Genomic DNA, 22,184 nt, shown 5'->3' on the forward strand with positions numbered 1-22,184 from the left:
TTGTTAACACTGCAAAATATGACACATCAAGACATACAAAATAATTAAGAAATCATATTTCTATATACTCAAATTTGGTTAAGACCACATAGCTTGCATGACAGCACTACAAAAACACATACAAGTGAAACCCCATTGCCTTATCAACTGCTTTTCTTATTGTTGTGGGCTTTAGGGTGAGTGATATTTCTTATAATAGCCTACACAAGTGAGATAGACTAGTGCAAATATTACAAATAGGTCGTTAAACTAATATTAGCACAAGTTTTGCCTCAAACTACCTGACAAATGAAGCCACGCAATGGTGACGAAGGAGTTAAGATGAAGTTTATAATAAACTTTAACTCGGTTTCGCTAGCCATTTAAATAAATGAAAACATATACTTACATTTAAATGTGAATTTGCTGTCCACCACCGATCTCTAGTCTCGACCGCCTTTAAAAATAAATAAATAAATAAATGCTGTCGTCAACGGCGCGCAATGACTTATGGGGTAGAATAGGGTAGGATAGGCCGCTAAGTGTCCATTTATGTATCCTTCCTTTCACGAGGAAACGAAGGAAGCATTTGGCGTCGCTTTTGAATCAGGGTAGCCTTCGTCGCGTTACGATGACGCAACCGGCCTTCGAATACGGCCTTCGGAGGATGCAGAACTGAATTGGGACAGCCTTCATCTCGCCGCGGTGACGCAATCGGCCTTCAAATGCGACCTTCCAAGGATGCAGCCTTTGAATTGGGACGTCCTTCGTCGCGCCGCTGTGACGCAATCGGCCTTCAAATGCGGCCAATCGGCCTTCAAATACGGCCTTCGGAGGATGCAGCCTTCACATTGGGACACAGCTATAGAGTTTGAAATTGAATGGCATGTCTGCCTTAGAATTTGCCTTGATTTGTGACTGTAGCCATTCCGTTTTCCATGTGTGTTACATTAGTTGGCAGTTTGTTGTGAATAGCGTATGCTATTCTCTGTGTCTCTGTCAGACCATGATCATGAGATCAGCTCCATCCTGTGTGTGAAGCTATCTGGATCTGTTAGTGTGAAGATGACACATCTTCGTATGATGTATAGTGTTCAGCCTGGATAGACTCTATCTACTCCAGGTGATGATGTTGATGAGGGTATAGTGATGGAGGTGTGTGTTCAGTGTTCATGTCTAGGAGATGGGTGGAATCTAATCTATAACAATTGTGTTGCAAATTTCGATCCAGTTCTAAACTGGGAGGCCATATTTATGCAGTAATGTAACATGTGAAAAGGCCTTTTGTAATGTCTTTTCACCCATCTCCCGAGTCTGGTTATGTTCTAACAATTCCGCTGTCCTGGATTTGCTCCAGGTGGGGTCCTGCCCATCCTGGCATCCGTCCTCCGAGGAATTTGCAGAAGTAAGCCTGAGACAGAAAACAGAGGAGAGCGAACCACAGATAATTCCAATATTTCAAAAACATTAAATTCAGACGTGTGGAATTCTTTTACTTGTTCCATTATAATGTCAGTTGCAATTTTAATTCCAGATAACTGTCATTTCTCAAATAAGATCCATCAAGGGGTGCGTGACAAAATACATGAATATGTTTCACTTGGAATGACCTCTGTCCCTTTCCTGAAGAAGGTTCTGAAAACCTTTGTCCAGAAAGAGCTTTCTTGCATGGGAAGTGTTCTACCACACCCACAGGACCCATACTACCCATCAAGCCATGTTATTCAAAACCATGTGCACCAGGCCTTACTTGCTGGAAAATACTCTGGCTTTGATCAACTTCAACTGGAAAAGAAAATTGATGAATGGAAACTAACAGATTCAGGTGCCCAGTTTTTCTTTAGGCAGTGCACAGAGAACTACAGACATCAGACAGAAATTCATGTTGAAGTGAATGCACAAAGAAGTGGATTTCCAGTCACCGAAGAATCTGATTTTGAGGAGATACACACACCGGAGACGACAACATCACAAGAAACATTCTTGTTTATTCATCAAAACATACAACAGCAGCATTTACTTGAGCGTTATGGAGATATGGTCCTACTTGATGCCACCTACAGAACTACCAAATATGCATTGCCCCTGTTTCTGGTTGTTGTTCGGACTAATGTTGGCTACAAACCGGTTGCTGAGTTTATATGTGAAAATGAGACAACCACAGCGATAGCTGAAGCTCTTACCATCCTGAAACAGTGGAACCTGCATTGGGAGCCAAAGTACTTCATGCTTGATTATTCACAACAGGAATATCAAGCTCTGGACCATACATTTCCAAATGCACAGAAGTATTTATGCTCATTCCATCGTGAGCAAGCTTGGATACGATGGACAAGACAAGGTACAGTACAGCTGAAGTTAGTTATTACTATCATTGTTTTTTTTTTTTATACCAGAATTCCATTATAGTCTTTGGTTTTCATTATAATCCTGGACATGTGGTGATGTATATTTTGCTTTTGCTTTTTGCTATTTTTTTAATTTTTTTTTTTACTTTTCATTATAAGTAAACCAATACATCCTTAAATTTACATTTGAGTTTTTCAAAAACATCTTTCAAAATACTTTCAATAGTGTATTACATTGTTTTCTTAGTTTCATTTATTTGCATTTAATTTGTACTGTTAATTAGTCATCTGAAACATATAGGTAATTCCTATTTTTACAGTGTTTAATTTAATATCCCATATACTCTCTTTCTGGCAGCCAAGAACAAGTTGTCCCTCTCTGAGCAAAGTCAACTACTTGGCCATCTGCGTGAGATAGCTAGTGCCCCAAGTGAATCATCATGTGATAGCAGGGTTTTTCCTGCATAGAGAATTGTGAGGCGGCCGCCTCCGTCAAATTTCGGGCCGCCTCCGTCTGTCGACAAAAACTCAAGACGGAATCACATGATTAGATGCCTCTTTTCCACCGACACGATTCCGCAGCGGGTTCACGGCCGGGTTCCATTCCATTCTCAAACCGTTCTGCGCATTTCGACTGCATCAGAATAAGCACGAGCCCGGCCCTGGCCCGAGACGCTCAAGCACAAGTCCGACAGCTCATCAGAATTATCAGCCCGAGTCCGACTCGAGTCCGTTTTTTTTATTATTATTATTACACAGCGGCAGCCTGCCCTATTTGCAGCCATGAAAATAGGTCAGTTTTGTTAGTTATGTTTCTTTTAATTTCTTTATCATGTTAATTTAGACAAATGTATTGGAGCATTTTTTTTTTAAATGACGACCAAGTAGCCGAACCGACAGCGAGTATAGCCTACAACATGTTTGATCAATTTAGCCTCTCAAATCAACGCTAATAGGCTACTTTACTTGGCTACAATCCATAGATAGGCTATAAAACACTTCAAGCATATCACACAGACAGTTAATTTAACAAATGATTATTTATTAAACCACAGTGAGTAAAACAAACTTTTTTTGAAATACTGAGGCAGGCTCAGGCTGCTCGAACCAGCGCTCGCAAACGAAAGGAGCAATAGCCTATCTAAACCAATTAAATTAAATAAACTTGCAGGTTATCTTACCTCAAAAATGCACGACAGAACATGGCCATTCTTTTTTCCAGTAGTTTCCAACAGTTAAACGAAAATAAAAGTCCAATCAAACGAAAAGCATCCGTAGTTTCCAACAGTTAAACGAAAATAAAGTCCAATGAAACGAAAAGTTAGAGCAGTCTTTTACAGAGCATCGTGGAGAAAAAGAATAGCATCCACAGTGTAGCCTAAGGTTTTAACCCAGTCCTCCTCTCTTGTAGGCTATCACTCTTCCCGCTGCGTTTTAAGTTGGCCATCTGCGATTTTTTCTCTTAATATTCTCCATTATTTGCACATGAGGTGAATCGTGGGTCGCGCTGATGGGAAACCTTCTGTGTGTGTGTGTGCGTGCGTATGTGTGTGTGTGTGTGTGCGTGCGTGCATGAGACTGTCGTGTCAGTCATATGTCACTGTGTAATTATAAGATTATGAAAGTTATGAGGTTATGAAATGTCTTTCTATGTTTGTTTTTCTATCGTCGTCGTCAGCTTCTCATATTTTTTTTATTAATGTCTAAAAATATAAAAAGAAGGATAACCCAAAAAAAGCCCGAGGCCCGGCCGGCATGTCATAATTCTATGACGTGAGAATTGGCCCGAAGCCCGGCCCTAGGGGCATAAATAAGTCAATAATAATAATATTGGCACGTCGGGCTCGGGCTGAAATGCAGGGCTTTAAGCACCTAAATGTGCTTGTCTCAAATGGAGCAAGGTAAATTTCTGCGAAAGCGCACGAGCCCCTGCCCCTCCCCCTTTTCAACATCACCTGTCAGTTATCACAACCTGAAAGAGACACATTTTTCTGGTTGTGAAAATGTGTAAATGAAAGCAAATGATTGTTATTCAACCACAATGTTGTTAATATGGCCCCCTATGAACTGTAAATAAAATCAAATTATCTGATTATTAAAATACCTAAAAATAAATAAATACATGCTTGTAAAAAGTGTTTTTTTTTTTTTTTCACCTTCTAGAGGTCATTATACATAAAAAGATGCACCAGATTAATGCATTTATCTTTAAAATGTAAAACATTTTCTTCCGGGGGGGCATGCCCCCGGACCCCCCTAGATGTACCGAGCTATCGGATTTTGCCACGTCCGCCTCATTTTCAGCCAGGAAAAACCCTGGATAGGGAGGTTGACAGACTGAAGGAGAGCAATGTTTACAAGAAGTCATTTGAAGTCAGACATTATGTTGATACAAGGTGGCTATGTATTCGGGAGGTGAGGTACTGCACTGGACATGTTCCGTGTTCAATTGTTGTACAGTACATTTAGATTGGTATAAAAGGGACAGGCCAGCATTTAGTTTTCTCTAAAATTATTACGCCGTCAACACCAGACAGACACAACAAAAGCAAGTCATCATCATCACTGATTCAGTCTACATGTGATTATGGTAGTTGCGCTGAGTCTAGGAAATAGATGCCTCAATATATTTTTCCCACTGCCTGGACTGGTTTAGGATATTTGTTTTTATGCATCCAGTATAGACTGGGTGTAATGTTAATTTTTTTTTCTGCATCGGCTACCTTTATCAAAGTAATATGTTCTTTTCTTTTTCAGCGGTGGTGTAGGGCCTTTGTGCCACAAGGATTCTCTGTGGCAGTGACCACCAACAATGGAGTTGAGGCCCTCAATAAATCATTGAAGAGCTTCTACCTCAAATTTTCTGGCACAGGAAGTCTTACATCTCTGCTTGAAACTATGATATGCGATTTCATCCCTGAACAATTGCTATCCTACGGGAGACTCAACTTCATCTACAGTAGTGAATGCAAAACATACAATCCAGATGTGCCAATGTTCCTGAGAGACAGGCCCAGGAGTTTTGTCAAACATTGCTTAAACAGCATCCAAGCAGCTTCCATCTATACAAAAGAGCATGTCGAGGTACTTGGAAAGGAATCTTTCAAGGTGAAGAGTGAGACCACCTCTGCATGGTACAGAGTAGAACTTGGAGACTCGAAACGGTACCCATCTTGTGAATGTGTCCTCTTCAAAACAACGTTCTTACCATGCAAGCATTTCTTCGCTGTTTTTAGCCACTCTGACAAAACATGGGGAGACCTTAGCCCAGTCTATTGTCGAAGCCCATATATAACTCTGGATTTCAGTGTTGCTCTAACAAATCCACCAATCACTGAGAACAGCACTCAAGAAGACTTCTCTAGTGACTTTTGTGTTAGTCCTCTTCCTTACCCAAGGAAACAGACACACAACAGTGAGCCACAGTCAACTGGTGTAGGAGCAGATCAGCAGCGCTTGCGTGAAGAGCTCAAACAGTTACATGATGTGTCATATATGTGCACCAACAAGGAGGCAATTCAGAATGCATCCTGTGTTGTTCATGAGCTTTGTAAAACACTCAAAGACAGTTTACCTAAGGATCATGGCCTGGTTCTCCAGCAGCAAGAAACTGTCAAGCAAAACCTTCGGGCTTTACCAAGTCGCTGTAAGAAGGCCAAACAAAAAACTGTCAGAAAACGCAAAATGAGAGCGATGGCAGTTGCTAATGAAGGTTTGTTATATTACAATTAAATGGTGTATATAAAATCAAATAAATTTTTTTTGATCTTGTAGCATTACAATACTATATAATCATTGTTTGTCAAAGGGTTATTTTTTGTAAATGATGTATTTTTCTTTTTTGTTTTGTTGACCTGTCAACTTGGTGTATAGTACATATGACTTGTCTTGGCATTTGCCAACCTTTTAAAATTTCATTGTTGAAAATATCTCTATGCTCTTTATTCTTTTTCATATTCTGTTCATTTCCTTATCAGGTGATGACCATTTCCATAAAAAGTCTAAGACGACAGAGATGGACAAAGACCAGGCAATATACAGTTACATTACTATTAATGAATCTGCTATTAATGGTTGAAATTTAAGTTGTTTGTGATTTTCTCCTCAGTCATGTGGTGTGGAGGTCTCTGTGGAAGAAACCAGGAAAGAATCCACACTGATAAACTCTGACAATCTTGTGAACCATAGTGAAAACTTACCTAGGTTAACAAAGGTGAGAATATGATTGTGAAATAAAATGTTCTGTCAATAACATCTGTCCACTGAGCAAATTCTTTGAGCTTGTTTATATATGTACGTTGCATTTGTTTTTAGGACATGGCATCAGAGGTGAGACATATTCTGAAACAAGATGACCCAAACATGGTAATAAGCACAGCTTTCAAACTATGCATCAGACAGAGCGACCTGGCAACGCTGGAGGAGGGTTCCTGGCTCAATGACATGGTAAGAGTGTAAGTGAACATACAGTAAGATTAAATATTACCTTTATTTATGATTATCCAGTACACTTTCTTTCTCAAAAAAGAAAATGTTCACAATGAATCAAAATGCAACTACTTGCTTGATGACTCTGCATATTTCGCTTACTTTTTAACCCCTCCCCTCTGACCAACTACCATCGACATCACTTTTGATGAATAGATACTTTTTTTTTCATGTGTAAATTCTTTCTGTCTCAGTCACATTATAGAAGTAAAGTCAGTTGTAATTGTGTACATTCACATTGACTTCATCCAGCATAATTCTTTTAGTAAACTTGTCACGCTTTTTATCGTTCAATAAATATTGATTACATTTACATTTACATTTATTCATTTAGCTGATGCTTTTATACAAAGCGACTTACAATTGCTATATATGTCAGAGGTCGCACGCCTCTGGAGCAACTAGGGGTTAAGTGTCTTGCTCAGGGACACATTGGTGTCTCACAGTGGATTCGAACCCGGGTCTCTCACACCAAAGGCATGTGTCTTATCCATTGCGCCACCACCACCCCTATTATTTTTTGGATAAATGGTACTAATAATATTGTAGCTAATAATCTTTGTTATATATCTATCACTGTTTTGCTTGTTTGCATTAAAATCACACAGACATCAAGTTGGACACAACAATCTCTGATTTCTTTAAATATTGGCATTGGTCTGATTAATCTGAGCATTTTAAAAAGCTCTGTTGGGGATGTGTGTATTATGATTGTTTTTACTCTTATGTTTTCAAGGTTATCAACTTCTATTTGTCTCTGCTAATGAAGAGGAGCAATGAACAGCAGGAAGGCATTAAAGTGTACTGTTTGAGCACATTTTTCTACCCAAAGCTTCTGAGTAGTGACGGACATTTTGCAGGCAATGCAGCAGTGAAGAAATGGACAAAAACAGTGGATCTCTTCCTCTGTGATCTAGTTCTTGTTCCTTTGCATCTTGGCTTGCACTGGGCTTTGGCTGTAAGTAATTTATGAATAGCAATGCCTTTGTAATACATTGTTACTATGTCTATACACTATTAAAAGTATAAAAATGGTATATATATATACTTTTTCACTATTTAAAGAAAAACTTTTACCTCCATTTGCTTATCACCAGGTAATTGATTTCAAATCCCAGACCATCCAGTGCTATGACTCCATGGGTCAGAGACATGATGAGATCTGTCACACATTGTTGTGAGTTATGTCCAATTGCAACTTTGGTTTTTAACCTCAAAATGCTTTCAAGGCTTGTATGCATGTCTCATGTGTGATTAATTAACAGGAAATACCTCATGGAGGAACACAAAATCAAAAAAGCCTGCTGCTTTGAGGCTTCCAGATGGACCATCGGCCGAATGAGAACCAACGTATGCATACCCTCATATAAGAAGTTATACAAATATTATTTAAACTGTGTCCTTTTGTTAACCGTTATACTTACTTGTTTCTAGGCAATTCCCAAACAGACAAATGGAAATGACTGTGGTGTGTTTATCTGCAAATATGCAGACTTCCTTTCTCAAGGAAAGCCACTTACTTTCAGACAGGTACATTCTCACAAACTTTATTCTTAACACTTGTTTGACTTTATCAATAACCATATCTATCCACTAGCACACTAGTTTATACCTCACTCTAAACTTAGGACTAACATGGAACACCTTAGCAACTATATCACTCACTGATAAATCTTCAAAAGCTTTTAATGTTTTGTCAAAATCCATGATCAAAATTTGTCTGTACATGATTGTTCTCTTTTTCCATATAGTGTGACATTCCAGTCATACGGAAGGTGATGGTGTGGGAGATAGTACATCAGACTATCCTGTAAAGAATGTGTCCTGAGACATCCACAAGCTGAAATCCTGCCTTGTTCTGCTTGCTGTCAATATTTGATATTTTCTTTTTTTTAATAAAGTTGAGTATGAACAAATAGTTGTCAGTATGTTGTTTTAAGATAGCAGTGGAAAAGTTAGTAAATACCTAGGTTTCTAGGTTTACCTCTAGACTTTACAGAAGTTCTAAGATAATTTCAAATAAAATCTATATTTATATTCTAATAGATATACTAGAATATACAGATTTTATTTGAAATTCTCTAAGAACGTGTGTAAAGTCTGTGAGCTAATTAAAGAAGCATGAATTTTGCATAAAAACATTATTACACAAGCCCTGTAAACACACACACAGGTATCTGATGCACACATTACTCAGTTAGGACAGGTATCTCACATGAAGCCCCTGTAAACACACACACAGGTATCTGATGCACACATTACTCAGTTAGGAAAGGTATCTCACATGAAGCCCCTGTAAACACACACAGGTATCTGATGCACACATTACTCAGTTAGGACAGGTATCTCACATGAAGCCCCTGTAAACACACACAGGTATCTGATGCACACATTACTCAGTTAGGAAAGGTATCTCACATGAAGCCCCTGTAAACACACACACAGGTATCTGATGCACACATTACTCAGTTAGGACAGGTATCTCACATGAAGCCCCTGTAAACACACACACAGGTCTCTGATGCACACATTACTCAGTTAGGACAGGTATCTCGCATGAAGCCCCTGTAAACACACACACACACACACAGGTATCTGATGCACACATTACTCAGTTAGGACAGGTATCTCGCATGAAGCCCCTGTAAACACACACAGGTATCTGATGCACACATTACTCAGTTAGGACAGGTATCTCGCATGAAGCCCCTGTAAACACACACACACACACACACACACAGGTATCTGATGCACACATTACTCAGTTAGGAAAGGTATCTCACATGAAGTCCCTGTAAACACACACACACAGGTATCTGATGCACACATTACTCAGTTAGGACAGGTATCTCGCATGAAGCCCCTGTAAACACACACACACACACACAGGTATCTGATGCACACATTACTCAGTTAGGACAGGTATCTCGCATGAAGCCCCTGTAAACACACACAGGTATCTGATGCACACATTACTCAGTTAGGACAGGTATCTCGCATGAAGCCCCTGTAAACACACACACACACACACACAGGTATCTGATGCACACATTACTCAGTTAGGACAGGTATCTCACATGAAGCCCCTGTAAACACACACACACAGGTATCTGATGCACACATTACTCAGTTAGGACAGGTATCTCGCATGAAGCCCCTGTAAACACACACACACACACACACACACACACACACACACACAGGTATCTGATGCACACATTACTCAGTTAGGACAGGTATCTCGCATGAAGCCCCTGTAAACACACACACACACACACACACACACACACACACACACACACACACACACACACACACACACACACACATCTGATGCACACATTACTCAGTTAGGACAGGTATCTCACATGAAGCCCCTAAACACACACACACAGGTATCTGATGCACACATTACTCAGTTAGGACAGGTATCTCGCATGAAGCCCCTGTAAACACACACACAGGTATCTGATGCACACATTACTTAGTTAGGACAGGTATCTCACATGAAGCCCCTGTAAACACACACAGGTATCTGATGCACACATTACTCAGTTAGGACAGGTATCTCGCATGAAGCCCCTGTAAACACACACACAGGTATCTGATGCACACATTACTCAGTTAGGACAGGTATCTCACATGAAGCCCCTGTAAACACACACACACAGGTATCTGATGCACACATTACTCAGTTAAGACAGGTATCTCGCATGAAGCCCCTGTAAACACACACACAGGTATCTGATGCACACATTACTCAGTTAGGACAGGTATCTCGCATGAAGCCCCTGTAAACACACACACAGGTATCTGATGCACACATTACTCAGTTAGGACAGGTATCTTGCATGAAGCCCCTGTAAACACACACACAGGTATCTGATGCACACATTACTCAGTTAGGACAGGTATCTCGCATGAAGCCCCTGTAAACACACACACAGGTATCTGATGCACACATTACTCAGTTAGGACAGGTATCTCACATGAAGCCCCTGTAAACACACACACACAGGTATCTGATGCACACATTACTCAGTTAAGACAGGTATCTCGCATGAAGCCCCTGTAAACACACACACAGGTATCTGATGCACACATTACTCAGTTAGGACAGGTATCTCGCATGAAGCCCCTGTAAACACACACACAGGTATCTGATGCACACATTACTCAGTTAGGACAGGTATCTCGCATGAAGCCCCTGTAAACACACACAGGTATCTGATGCACACATTACTCAGTTAGGACAGGTATCTCACATGAAGCCCCTGTAAACACACACAGGTATCTGATGCACACATTACTCAGTTAGGACAGGTATCTCGCATGAAGCCCCTGTAAACACACACACAGGTATCTGATGCACACATTACTCAGTTAGGACAGGTATCTCACATGAAGCCCCTGTAAACACACACACAGGTATCTGATGCACACATTACTCAGTTAGGACAGGTATCTCACATGAAGCCCCTGTAAACACACACACAGGTATCTGATGCACACATTACTCAGTTAGGACAGGTATCTCGCATGAAGCCCCTGTAAACACACACACAGGTATCTGATGCACACATTACTCAGTTAGGACAGGTATCTCACATGAAGCCCCTGTAAACACACACAGGTATCTGATGCACACATTACTCAGTTAGGACAGGTATCTCGCATGAAGCCCCTGTAAACACACACACAGGTATCTGATGCACACATTACTCAGTTAGGACAGGTATCTCGCATGAAGCCCCTGTAAACACACACACAGGTATCTGATGCACACATTACTCAGTTAGGACAGGTATCTCGCATGAAGCCCCTGTAAACACACACACAGGTATCTGATGCACACATTACTCAGTTAGGACAGGTATCTCGCATGAAGCCCCTGTAAACACACACACAGGTATCTGATGCACACATTACTCAGTTAAGACAGGTATCTCGCATGAAGCCCCTGTAAACACACACACACAGGTATCTGATGCACACATTACTCAGTTAGGACAGGTATCTTGCATGAAGCCCCTGTAAACACACACACAGGTATCTGATGCACACATTACTCAGTTAGGACAGGTATCTCGCATGAAGCCCCTGTAAACACACACACAGGTATCTGATGCACACATTACTCAGTTAGGACAGGTATCTCACATGAAGCCCCTGTAAACACACACACAGGTATCTGATGCACACATTACTCAGTTAGGACAGGTATCTCACATGAAGCCCCTGTAAACACACACACAGGTATCTGATGCACACATTACTCAGTTAGGACAGGTATCTCACATGAAGCCCCTGTAAACACACACACAGGTCTCTGATGCACACATTACTCAGTTAGGACAGGTATCTCGCATGAAGCCCCTGTAAACACACACACACACACACAGGTATCTGATGCACACATTACTCAGTTAGGACAGGTATCTCGCATGAAGCCCCTGTAAACACACACAGGTATCTGATGCACACATTACTCAGTTAGGACAGGTATCTCGCATGAAGCCCCTGTAAACACACACACACACACACAGGTATCTGATGCACACATTACTCAGTTAGGACAGGTATCTCACATGAAGTCCCTGTAAACACACACACACACAGGTATCTGATGCACACATTACTCAGTTAGGACAGGTATCTCGCATGAAGCCCCTGTAAACACACACAGGTATCTGATGCACACATTACTCAGTTAGGACAGGTATCTCGCATGAAGCCCCTGTAAACACACACACACACACACACACACACACAGGTATCTGATGCACACATTACTCAGTTAGGACAGGTATCTCACATGAAGCCCCTGTAAACACACACACACAGGTATCTGATGCACACATTACTCAGTTAGGACAGGTATCTCGCATGAAGCCCCTGTAAACACACACACACACACACACACACACACACACAGGTATCTGATGCACACATTACTCAGTTAGGACAGGTATCTCGCATGAAGCCCCTGTAAACACACACACACATCTGATGCACACATTACTCAGTTAGGACAGGTATCTCACATGAAGCCCCTAACACACACACACACACACACACACACACACACACACACACACACACACACACACACACACACACACACACACACACACACACACACACACACACACACACACACACACACACACACACACACACACACACACACACACACACACACACACACAGGTATCTGATGCACACATTACTCAGTTAGGACAGGTATCTCGCATGAAGCCCCTGTAAACACACACACAGGTATCTGAAGCACACATTACTTAGTTAGGACAGGTATCTCACATGAAGCCCCTGTAAACACACACAGGTATCTGATGCACACATTACTCAGTTAGGACAGGTATCTCGCATGAAGCCCCTGTAAACACACACACAGGTATCTGATGCACACATTACTCAGTTAGGACAGGTATCTCGCATGAAGCCCCTGTAAACACACACACAGGTATCTGATGCACACATTACTCAGTTAGGACAGGTATCTCACATGAAGCCCCTGTAAACACACACACACAGGTATCTGATGCACACATTACTCAGTTAAGACAGGTATCTCGCATGAAGCCCCTGTAAACACACACACAGGTATCTGATGCACACATTACTCAGTTAGGACAGGTATCTCGCATGAAGCCCCTATAAACACACACACAGGTATCTGATGCACACATTACTCAGTTAGGACAGGTATCTCGCATGAAGCCCCTGTAAACACACACAGGTATCTGATGCACACATTACTCAGTTAGGACAGGTATCTCACATGAAGCCCCTGTAAACACACACAGGTATCTGATGCACACATTACTCAGTTAGGACAGGTATCTCGCATGAAGCCCCTGTAAACACACACACAGGTATCTGATGCACACATTACTCAGTTAGGACAGGTATCTCACATGAAGCCCCTGTAAACACACACACAGGTATCTGATGCACACATTACTCAGTTAGGACAGGTATCTCACATGAAGCCCCTGTAAACACACACACAGGTATCTGATGCACACATTACTCAGTTAGGACAGGTATCTCGCATGAAGCCCCTGTAAACACACACACAGGTATCTGATGCACATGTAACCCGCACAAGGTTACTGGAGTGCAACTCTCTACTCTGCCTGAGGGTGGCGCGTACACCCCAGGGATTTTTTCTATTAAATCAAACACGCCTTTCCTCCAGTGAAGACGCTGCTAGAAAGCAACAAAGACTGGTATGGAAAATATCCTCTGAGGGATAGAAATTCAAAGAAAAATCTCCAAATATGACCAAATACTGAAATATTGTGTGTCCATTAGGTTGAAAGTTACGAGAGAGAGTTAAGCCGCATATCTCTGCGAGCTCCCCGAGAAATCTCCGGTAAGGATGATAATACTAATGCGAGTGTTATGCTGATTGTGCTAGCTCCATTATGGCGCGAAATACCGTTCTTTTAAAACCAATCGGAGTTTTGAACCTGATTCTTGCTGTTTGATACTATATAGACACAGATTCAGATTGTTTTATGTTGTTTGAGATGCTCATAAAAGATCGCTAATCGCGCTAGCCGCGTGCTAATCGTTAACATTTAAATGTGAATTTGTTTTGGTTTGTTTTCTAGCTCAGATAAGCTAGTCACCACTGTAGCAGATCTTTGATGGTATTCACACCGCTAAAGGTGCCTTTATACTCTGTTTTGTTGACTTAGAAGTCATTTAATTGAGGTAGTGTTTATCCTATTGTTTTCATATGTAAAATAAGGGTGATTTACTTCATTTAATTGCAAATATACATGTTTGATATGTATATGAGGAGCAGAAGTTCAACTTAACTGTTAAAAAGAATAAATATATTAAAATGTGATGTTTAAAATGTTATTAAGATGTATAAATAGATTTAAAAGGTTAAAATCATAAATATCTGGTTTCAGAAATCTCATGATTTTATTTCTATACTGTGAGATGGAACCCACCCAGCAAAAACTCGTTGAAAAGACGTCGAAAAGACGACATTGCCAGACGTCTAAACAACGTTAAAATTTGGTTGAAAAGTGAAAGGTGAAAAGCCGTCTTTTCCAGGTCGTTGAAAAGACGCCAATAAAAGGACGTCCCAATCGCGTCTAAATTAGGTTGTAAAGTGAGTTGAAAAGACGTCATTTTCAGGCCTAATGTCAACCGTGAATTCATGATTATATTTAATATTCATAATAAGACAATTCATAAAAGATTTGCAAACCATTTATTGACACATCAGATACATCTTTCACATAAAAAACACTTTCCTGATCACATCTTAAGCCTGCATTTGATGAAGCATACCCTAAAAACAGTTATATTGTGAAATATTACTACAATAAAAATAACATTTCATAAATATACATGTAAATATATAGTAATGTGTAATTTATTCATGTGATGCAAAGCTGAATTTTCAGCATCATTACTTCAGTCTTCAGTGTCACATGATCCTTCAGAAATCATTATAATATGATGATTTGATTATCAAAAAAAAATTATCAGTTGTACGGCTTCATATTTTTGTGGAAACTATGATACAGTTTTCAGTATTCTTTGAATAGAACTTTAAAAAGAACAGCATTTATTTGAAACATAATTTTTTAAAAACAATTATAAAGTTTTTACTGTGACTTATCAAATTTTTCTTTTCTGTATAAACATTTTTTCAAAACAATAAATCTTAAAAATATTGTAACATATAACATAAATATGTATATATACATATATAACATAAATATTGTAAAAATAAAACAGAACAATGACCAATTATAACCACATTAGAAAACAGTAAAGGGATAGTTCACACAAAAATGTAAATTCTGTCATTAATTACTTACCCTCATGTCGCTCCAAACCCATAAGACTTTTGTGGAGAACACAAATGAAGATATTTTTAACAGATGCCTTATGTGCGCAAACAATTACGTCTTTATTCACAAATGATGTATCTCCGACGCATGTTGCACCATGAGATCGCTGGCTCTCTCGCCAACACAACACTGATGAATCGTGGTGCTCCGTGAACGTGTCAGAGATGTATATTTTGTGAATAAAGATGCAATGGGTTTTTTGCACACACACAAAGCATTCACTTCACTTCATAAAGTTGAGGTTAAACCACTGGAGTCATTGATTATTGTTATAATGTCTCTAAAGCTTGAAAGTTGTAGTTGCATAAACTGTGAAATGGAGGGACAGAAAGTTCTCAGATTTCATTAAAAAGATCTACATTTGTGTTTCAAAGATGAACGAAAGTCTTACAGGTTTGCAACGACATGAAGGTGAGTGATGAAAATGTTTGGTAATGTTTGACGCATTAGGTAAATCAGTTCCTCAGGGGCACCAGTAGATCTCTTCCTGATCTCTGATCTTCTGCTCCTTCCACCATCCCAATCCCGGATTATTGAGCCACGACAGAAGTTTCCACTTTGAATGCTTTAGCCAGGCTGTTTTTTCTCCAGCATCTAAAGTGAGAAAGAAATCAATAACCAAAATGTAAATGTAAAAAAACAATGGTTGTCCAAAATGTAAAGTATACACTTGAGTTTTCCCTCTACATGTACGTGCAAGATTTCAGTCATACATAAATTGTAAATGTTTGCTTGATTAGACATTACCTGTCTAGCGACGTATGTTTATGCTGAAATATAATATTGGTTTGTGTTTTAAAATCACCTATCACATGTCATTTTGTAGCGAACTTGAGTAGCAAGTTCAAAGTATCGTGTGATTAAAGTTTTGAGGTTCAGAACTTCCGATAACATAGTGAGTTTTTAGGGAGCGAATGTTTCAGTGCACTGTAAGGATTTTGTGATAAAGACGGCCCTTAACCACTGACTACTGAGCTAGAGAGTTATGCACCTTGATTAGCTTGTTCAGGTGTGCTGGACTAGATTGGAGTAAACCTCTGTATGTAAGTGGACCTTGAGAGACAATATTGACATCTCCTGCAATATGTTCTGCACTTACAACACTGGTGTCCAGACCAAAGTTCTGCAGAGTTTCTGGTGATCCTGGATCAGCTGCTCAGGTCTGCTTAATTGGGTTTGGAGCTAAACTCTGTGATCAGGACTAGATGGCAAACAATATTGTAAAGGGGAGAAGACAAACAATATTATTATGCTATAAATAATTTGTTCTGTGTTCATCTGCTTACCTGTACAAAGTATGCATCATGAATAAGCGTATATTGAATTTGATCTTTTAATAACACTGTTTTACTACATTAATACTAACTACAAACCTGATAAAAAGGACTGGGCAGTGGAGGAAAGCCTTATTTTGCCCTCCAGGTGGGCGTAATGGTGTGACGTCACGTGATAACTATGAATTAACCATACAGTGTGTACTTAGGTTAAATAAATTAGCTTATTTCCATTCATCCATTGACCAATTGTCAGCAAAACCTTTACAAAACTATCAAAATCTCTCATCTACACATAAGATGTGATTAAAAGCCCAAACTTACAGCTCAAGTCTACAGTTAACCTAACATAACGTTACCTCTAGTTAGCCTAACGGTTGAGATGCGGACTTTTGCGAAGACACTAAACCATTTCTATAAAGTAAATATTCAACGGAAGCGAGTCATTTACATGAAAGAAAGTGTCAGGAACATTTGTATGTACTATTTTTTGTAATTTTATGGACTAAACTTACCTTAAAGTAGTTAAAACAACAGTGAGAGACGGAGCTTCGCTGATTGTCAGTTGAGCTGCCCTCGTTTCCATGGTAACGCCCTCCGTTCCAGTTCAAATGCGGCTTGAATGTACAGCGCGCGCCCATTGAAACATGTAGAAGTCACGCAGCATTTACATACATTTAGATTGATGGAGTGAATTATTTGATAATCAGCTAAAATATCCTGAAACCTGATACATTATTAAGTGGATAGTAGGCCTGTGGGCATCGCAAACTGTAAATAGAATGAGAATATGAAAGCATTGAAAATGTAAAACAATGTTTGAAGTAATTTATAGGCTATATATAATAGGCTACATTATAATATAATATATAGGCCTACCTTTAGAAATGGTAAACGAGGTGTAGACACAAAATAGCAAAAACTACATGATATATAGGCTAATTATGAACATATGTAACACGAGGAACAAGCTTCATGTTCTAAGTATTTTAAAATGTATTTTAAATATACAAAATGTATTTCAATATATTTAACAGTGCTTCACATATATGTGAATATATTAATATGCAGTTATTATATTTAAGTGCTGTTGTTTATCGGGGTCTACGGAAACTACTGTGATGTTTACTGTTTTTATGGGTGCATTAGACATATTTAATGTAGGCTAATTGTTAACAAATGTTCAGAAATAGGTGTAATAATATTCAGCACAAGCGTTTTCCAACTAGATATGAACCACTAGGGTGCGCTTTTTGCTGGATTTATGCCAAATCATGTAGGTATGGTTTGCGAACGTATAGGTGCTTACAAATAATGTATTCCTGGGATGTGCAGTGACACGTAACTTTGAAACTATTTCTACAATCTATTTCTTCACTTGCTACAATATACTTTAATTGTATGTATGCTATATTAGGGCTATATGTGGTCTTGGGCTAAATAAACAAAGCCAAATTTTCAACGTTTTTTTTTTTTTGGGCTAAAATTGGACCAAATCAGAAGGACCAAAGTCACCAAACAAAGCCAAATTTTCAACGTCTATGTTTGGGCTAAATTTAGACAAAACAAGACGGACCAAACAAAGCCCAATTTTCAACGTCTATGTTTGGGCTAAATTTAGACAAAACAAGACGGACCAAACAAAGCCCAATTTTCAACGTCTATGTTTGGGCTAAATTTGGACCAAACAAGACGGACCAAACAAAGCCCAATTTTCAACGTCTATGTTTGGGCTAAATTTGGACCAAACTAGACGGACCAAACAAAGCCCAATTTTCAACGTCTATGTTTGGGCTAAATTTGGACCAAACAAGACGGACCAAACAAAGCCCAATTTTCAACGTCTATGTTTGGGCTAAATTTGGACCAAACCAGACGGACCAAACAAAGTCCAATTTTCAACGTCTATTTTTGGGCTAAATGAAGACTATGACGGGCCGACTTGATTTAGCCCAAAAAACAACGTCTTAATGACGACTGGTGCTGGGTGGGAAGTACATGATTGATAGTTGTTCATTGGAACTGACTATGTGGTGTGATGTGTACCTATTCATTTACGTAATGATTAGAGTATTTATATCCTTTACAATTGGTTATATTTGATTTGACATTTGAATGGAGAAAAGTTGATTAGATTTGAACAGAAATGAGGCAATAGTAACTAATGCATTCTGTACTGTATGTATAGATTGGTTTTAGAAAGGGATAGACCATCTGAATCTGACCCTGGTGGTCAGTGGCGAGCCAACCGCAGAAGTGAACGGACCAAGAGCCTGGTGTGGCCAGCCATGGCATCTTTGGAACCATCATCATCCTGTGCCTTCATTTGAAACACAGATAAGAACACACGTAAACCTACCCGGGTAGTGAAAAGAGCATACATACTCCAAGAAACACACACGCACACCAAGAACTTCCATGGACTTTCTCTTTATTTTAAGTTATTTTTTTTGTGGGGTTTATTGTGCGTTGTGCACTCAGGAAGCCGGCTTAGATAGGCAGGGAATGTAAATAACTGTCTTCAATTTTGTATAATACATTTCTCAAATTGACCTGTTTTGTGTTGTCTGTTCTCTGCTGACCTTTTACTATTTCAGGCTCCGTAGTCGTACCTAGAGCTTCTGTTATCAGCCAGCTTTAATTTATAGCTACTTAAATTAGTTATCGGTTACACCTGAGACACGGGTTACACACACATTACTCAGTTAGGACAGGTATCTCACATGAAGCCCCTGTAAACACACACAGGTATCTGATGCACACATTACTCAGTTAGGACAGGTATCTCGCATGAAGCCCCTGTAAACACACACACAGGTATCTGATGCACACATTACTCAGTTAGGACAGGTATCTCGCATGAAGCCCCTGTAAACACACACACAGGTATCTGATGCACACATTACTCAGTTAGGACAGGTATCTCGCATGAAGCCCCTGTAAACACACACACAGGTATCTGATGCACACATTACTCAGTTAGGACAGGTATCTCGCATGAAGCCCCTGTAAACACACACACAGGTATCTGATGCACACATTACTCAGTTAAGACAGGTATCTCGCATGAAGCCCCTGTAAACACACACACACAGGTATCTGATGCACACATTACTCAGTTAGGACAGGTATCTTGCATGAAGCCCCTGTAAACACACACACAGGTATCTGATGCACACATTACTCAGTTAGGACAGGTATCTCGCATGAAGCCCCTGTAAACACACACACAGGTATCTGATGCACACATTACTCAGTTAGGACAGGTATCTCGCATGAAGCCCCTGTAAACACACACACAGGTATCTGATGCACACATTACTCAGTTAGGACAGGTATCTCACATGAAGCCCCTGTAAACACACACAGGTATCTGATGCACACATTACTCAGTTAGGACAGGTATCTCGCATGAAGCCCCTGTAAACACACACACAGGTATCTGATGCACACATTACTCAGTTAGGACAGGTATCTCACATGAAGCCCCTGTAAACACACACACAGGTATCTGATGCACACATTACTCAGTTAGGACAGGTATCTCACATGAAGCCCCTGTAAACACACACACAGGTATCTGATGCACACATTACTCAGTTAGGACAGGTATCTCACATGAAGCCCCTGTAAACACACACACAGGTATCTGATGCACACATTACTCAGTTAGGACAGGTATCTCACATGAAGCCCCTGTAAACACACACACAGGTATCTGATGCACACATTACTCAGTTAGGACAGGTATCTCACATGAAGCCCCTGTAAACACACACACAGGTATCTGATGCACACATTACTCAGTTAGGACAGGTATCTCGCATGAAGCCCCTAAACACACACACAGGTCTCTGATGCACACATTACTCAGTTAGGACAGGTATCTCACATGAAGCCACTGTAAACACACACACAGGTATCTGATGCACATGTAATAGGCTTAACGTTATGCCATTTTAATAACTGACAGTAGCCTACATTATACTGTAGCTAGGTTTATAAGAATCATGCAATTAGTGTAAACAAGTGAAGCGCTTTTATTCATATTGTCTTACATTAATAGATGGGTTGAGAAACATTTCTGGTCAGTAGAGAAAGGTTAAGTTCATCCACTTTTCCTGTACTAAAACAGTTTATTTTATATTTTTGTTAAAAGTGTGACCGGGGATCATGTTTTATCCCAATATTTCAGATTGATTTAATGGCGCGATTGTGTAATATATTAGCGTGTGATTTAGAAATAATTTACTTTGACATGACATAAATACTCAATTTGAACCTTAATTGTTTCTATTAGCGGCAAAAAAGAAAACACCGACCGTTGGCGTATCCATAGAGACAGGTATATAAACAGTGTATCCTCGTACACTTAGTGCGCATGACCGGTGACCTATGCAAATTCGGAATTAGGAGAACGCCTACTCTACAACGTCACAATTTTTACGCTGTACTGAAACCCCTGGAAATAAGTGACAGCATAGACATGTATAGAAAGGCTAGATAGCTTACCGGCGCTGAGAGCCAATGGGACCCGACGACGTCACACGGCGGCCATCTTAGGACAGGACCGCTCGTCCAGTTATAACATTAAAGTCTATTGTGCATGTAGTGCTGAAATAACTATATTTTGCTCAATTTTCAACCGATTTTCAAACGGCTTGGTGTGTCATAAACGTCAGGGATGCGGCTATTTAACTGCATACTTGTGAAAAATTATAGCCACAAACGGCATCAGCACAAATCATAGCCACGTTAATAAGGTTTGTAATAAACCAAACCGTTTGTAAATCCGTCAAGAATTCAGCAAGTTACGAGCATTTTAGTTGGCGTATGTCGCTCACCTTCCGTCCACAGCAGCAGGGAGCAGCAACGCAGTCTCCTGACCTAAGATGGCCGCCAAGTGACGACACAGCTGACTCCGCCTTGAGCCATCTAGCCTTTCTATACATGTCTATGAGTGACAGCCCTCTGTTAGCTGTGTGTGTGTTCGAGGCTTCCTGGAATGTCACATGATTATGGCTCTTCTTCATGTTCCATATATGGACTATTATTGTGCATATAGCGCCCTCAGGCTATTGGTATGAATTGAAAACAGAGTACATCAAAGAATCAAGCGCTCATAATGATTACATCGACGCATTTGGGTATAAATTCAATAAATATTATTCCTGTCTATAGAAGTAATG

General features: G+C 39.9%; 1 protein-coding gene and 1 long non-coding RNA gene across 4 annotated transcripts; one reads left to right on the plus strand and one right to left on the minus strand.

The window, feature by feature from the left end:
* Window positions 1-1,700: 1,700 nt before the first annotated feature.
* Window positions 1,701-9,041, plus strand: LOC309495607 (sentrin-specific protease 2-like). Of its 2 annotated transcripts, XM_082165431.1 has the most exons (8): window positions 5,317-6,039; window positions 6,305-6,540; window positions 6,642-6,773; window positions 7,552-7,773; window positions 7,913-7,992; window positions 8,081-8,165; window positions 8,250-8,345; window positions 8,567-9,041. In XM_082165431.1, exons 3-8 carry the CDS (start codon window positions 6,645-6,647, stop codon window positions 8,627-8,629), a joined length of 675 nt encoding a protein of 224 aa, XP_082021557.1. In that variant the 5' UTR covers window positions 5,317-6,039; window positions 6,305-6,540; window positions 6,642-6,644; the 3' UTR covers window positions 8,630-9,041. The 2 variants fall into 2 exon arrangements, with proteins under 2 accessions (XP_082021556.1, XP_082021557.1); XM_082165430.1 differs by lacking the exons at window positions 6,642-6,773; window positions 7,552-7,773; window positions 7,913-7,992; ... (1 more) ...; window positions 8,250-8,345; window positions 8,567-9,041 and adding an exon at window positions 1,701-2,320 and having other exon boundaries at window positions 5,085-6,039; window positions 6,305-6,534.
* A 6,014-nt stretch (window positions 9,042-15,055) lies between these two features.
* LOC309494409 lies at window positions 15,056-21,907 on the minus strand. Of its 2 annotated transcripts, XR_014204316.1 has the most exons (4): window positions 21,840-21,907; window positions 17,511-17,612; window positions 16,821-17,174; window positions 15,056-16,315 (listed from the first exon to the last, which is right to left on the minus strand). It is a non-coding gene; the product is annotated as an uncharacterized lncRNA (long non-coding RNA). The 2 variants fall into 2 exon arrangements; XR_014204317.1 differs by lacking the exon at window positions 21,840-21,907 and having other exon boundaries at window positions 17,511-18,079.
* Window positions 21,908-22,184: the final 277 nt, after the last annotated feature.

The sequence above is a fragment of the Leuciscus leuciscus genome, assembly GCF_965113295.1.
Source record: "Leuciscus leuciscus genome assembly, chromosome: 3".
NCBI classification, from domain to species: domain Eukaryota; kingdom Metazoa; phylum Chordata; class Actinopteri; order Cypriniformes; family Leuciscidae; genus Leuciscus; species Leuciscus leuciscus.

What these genes read in the sequence shown, in the direction of transcription:
- LOC309495607 (XM_082165430.1), top strand. Translation starts at nt 2,258, where the DNA reads ATGCACAGAAGTATTTATGCTCATTCCATCGTGAGCAAGCTTGGATAC. An exon ending in GATACGATGGACAAGACAAG is followed by an intron (nt 2,321 to 5,084) that starts GTACAGTACAGC and finishes TTTCTTTTTCAG; the next exon opens with CGGTGGTGTAGGGCCTTTGT. An exon ending in GATGGCAGTTGCTAATGAAG is followed by an intron (nt 6,040 to 6,304) that starts GTTTGTTATATT and finishes TTTCCTTATCAG; the next exon opens with GTGATGACCATTTCCATAAA.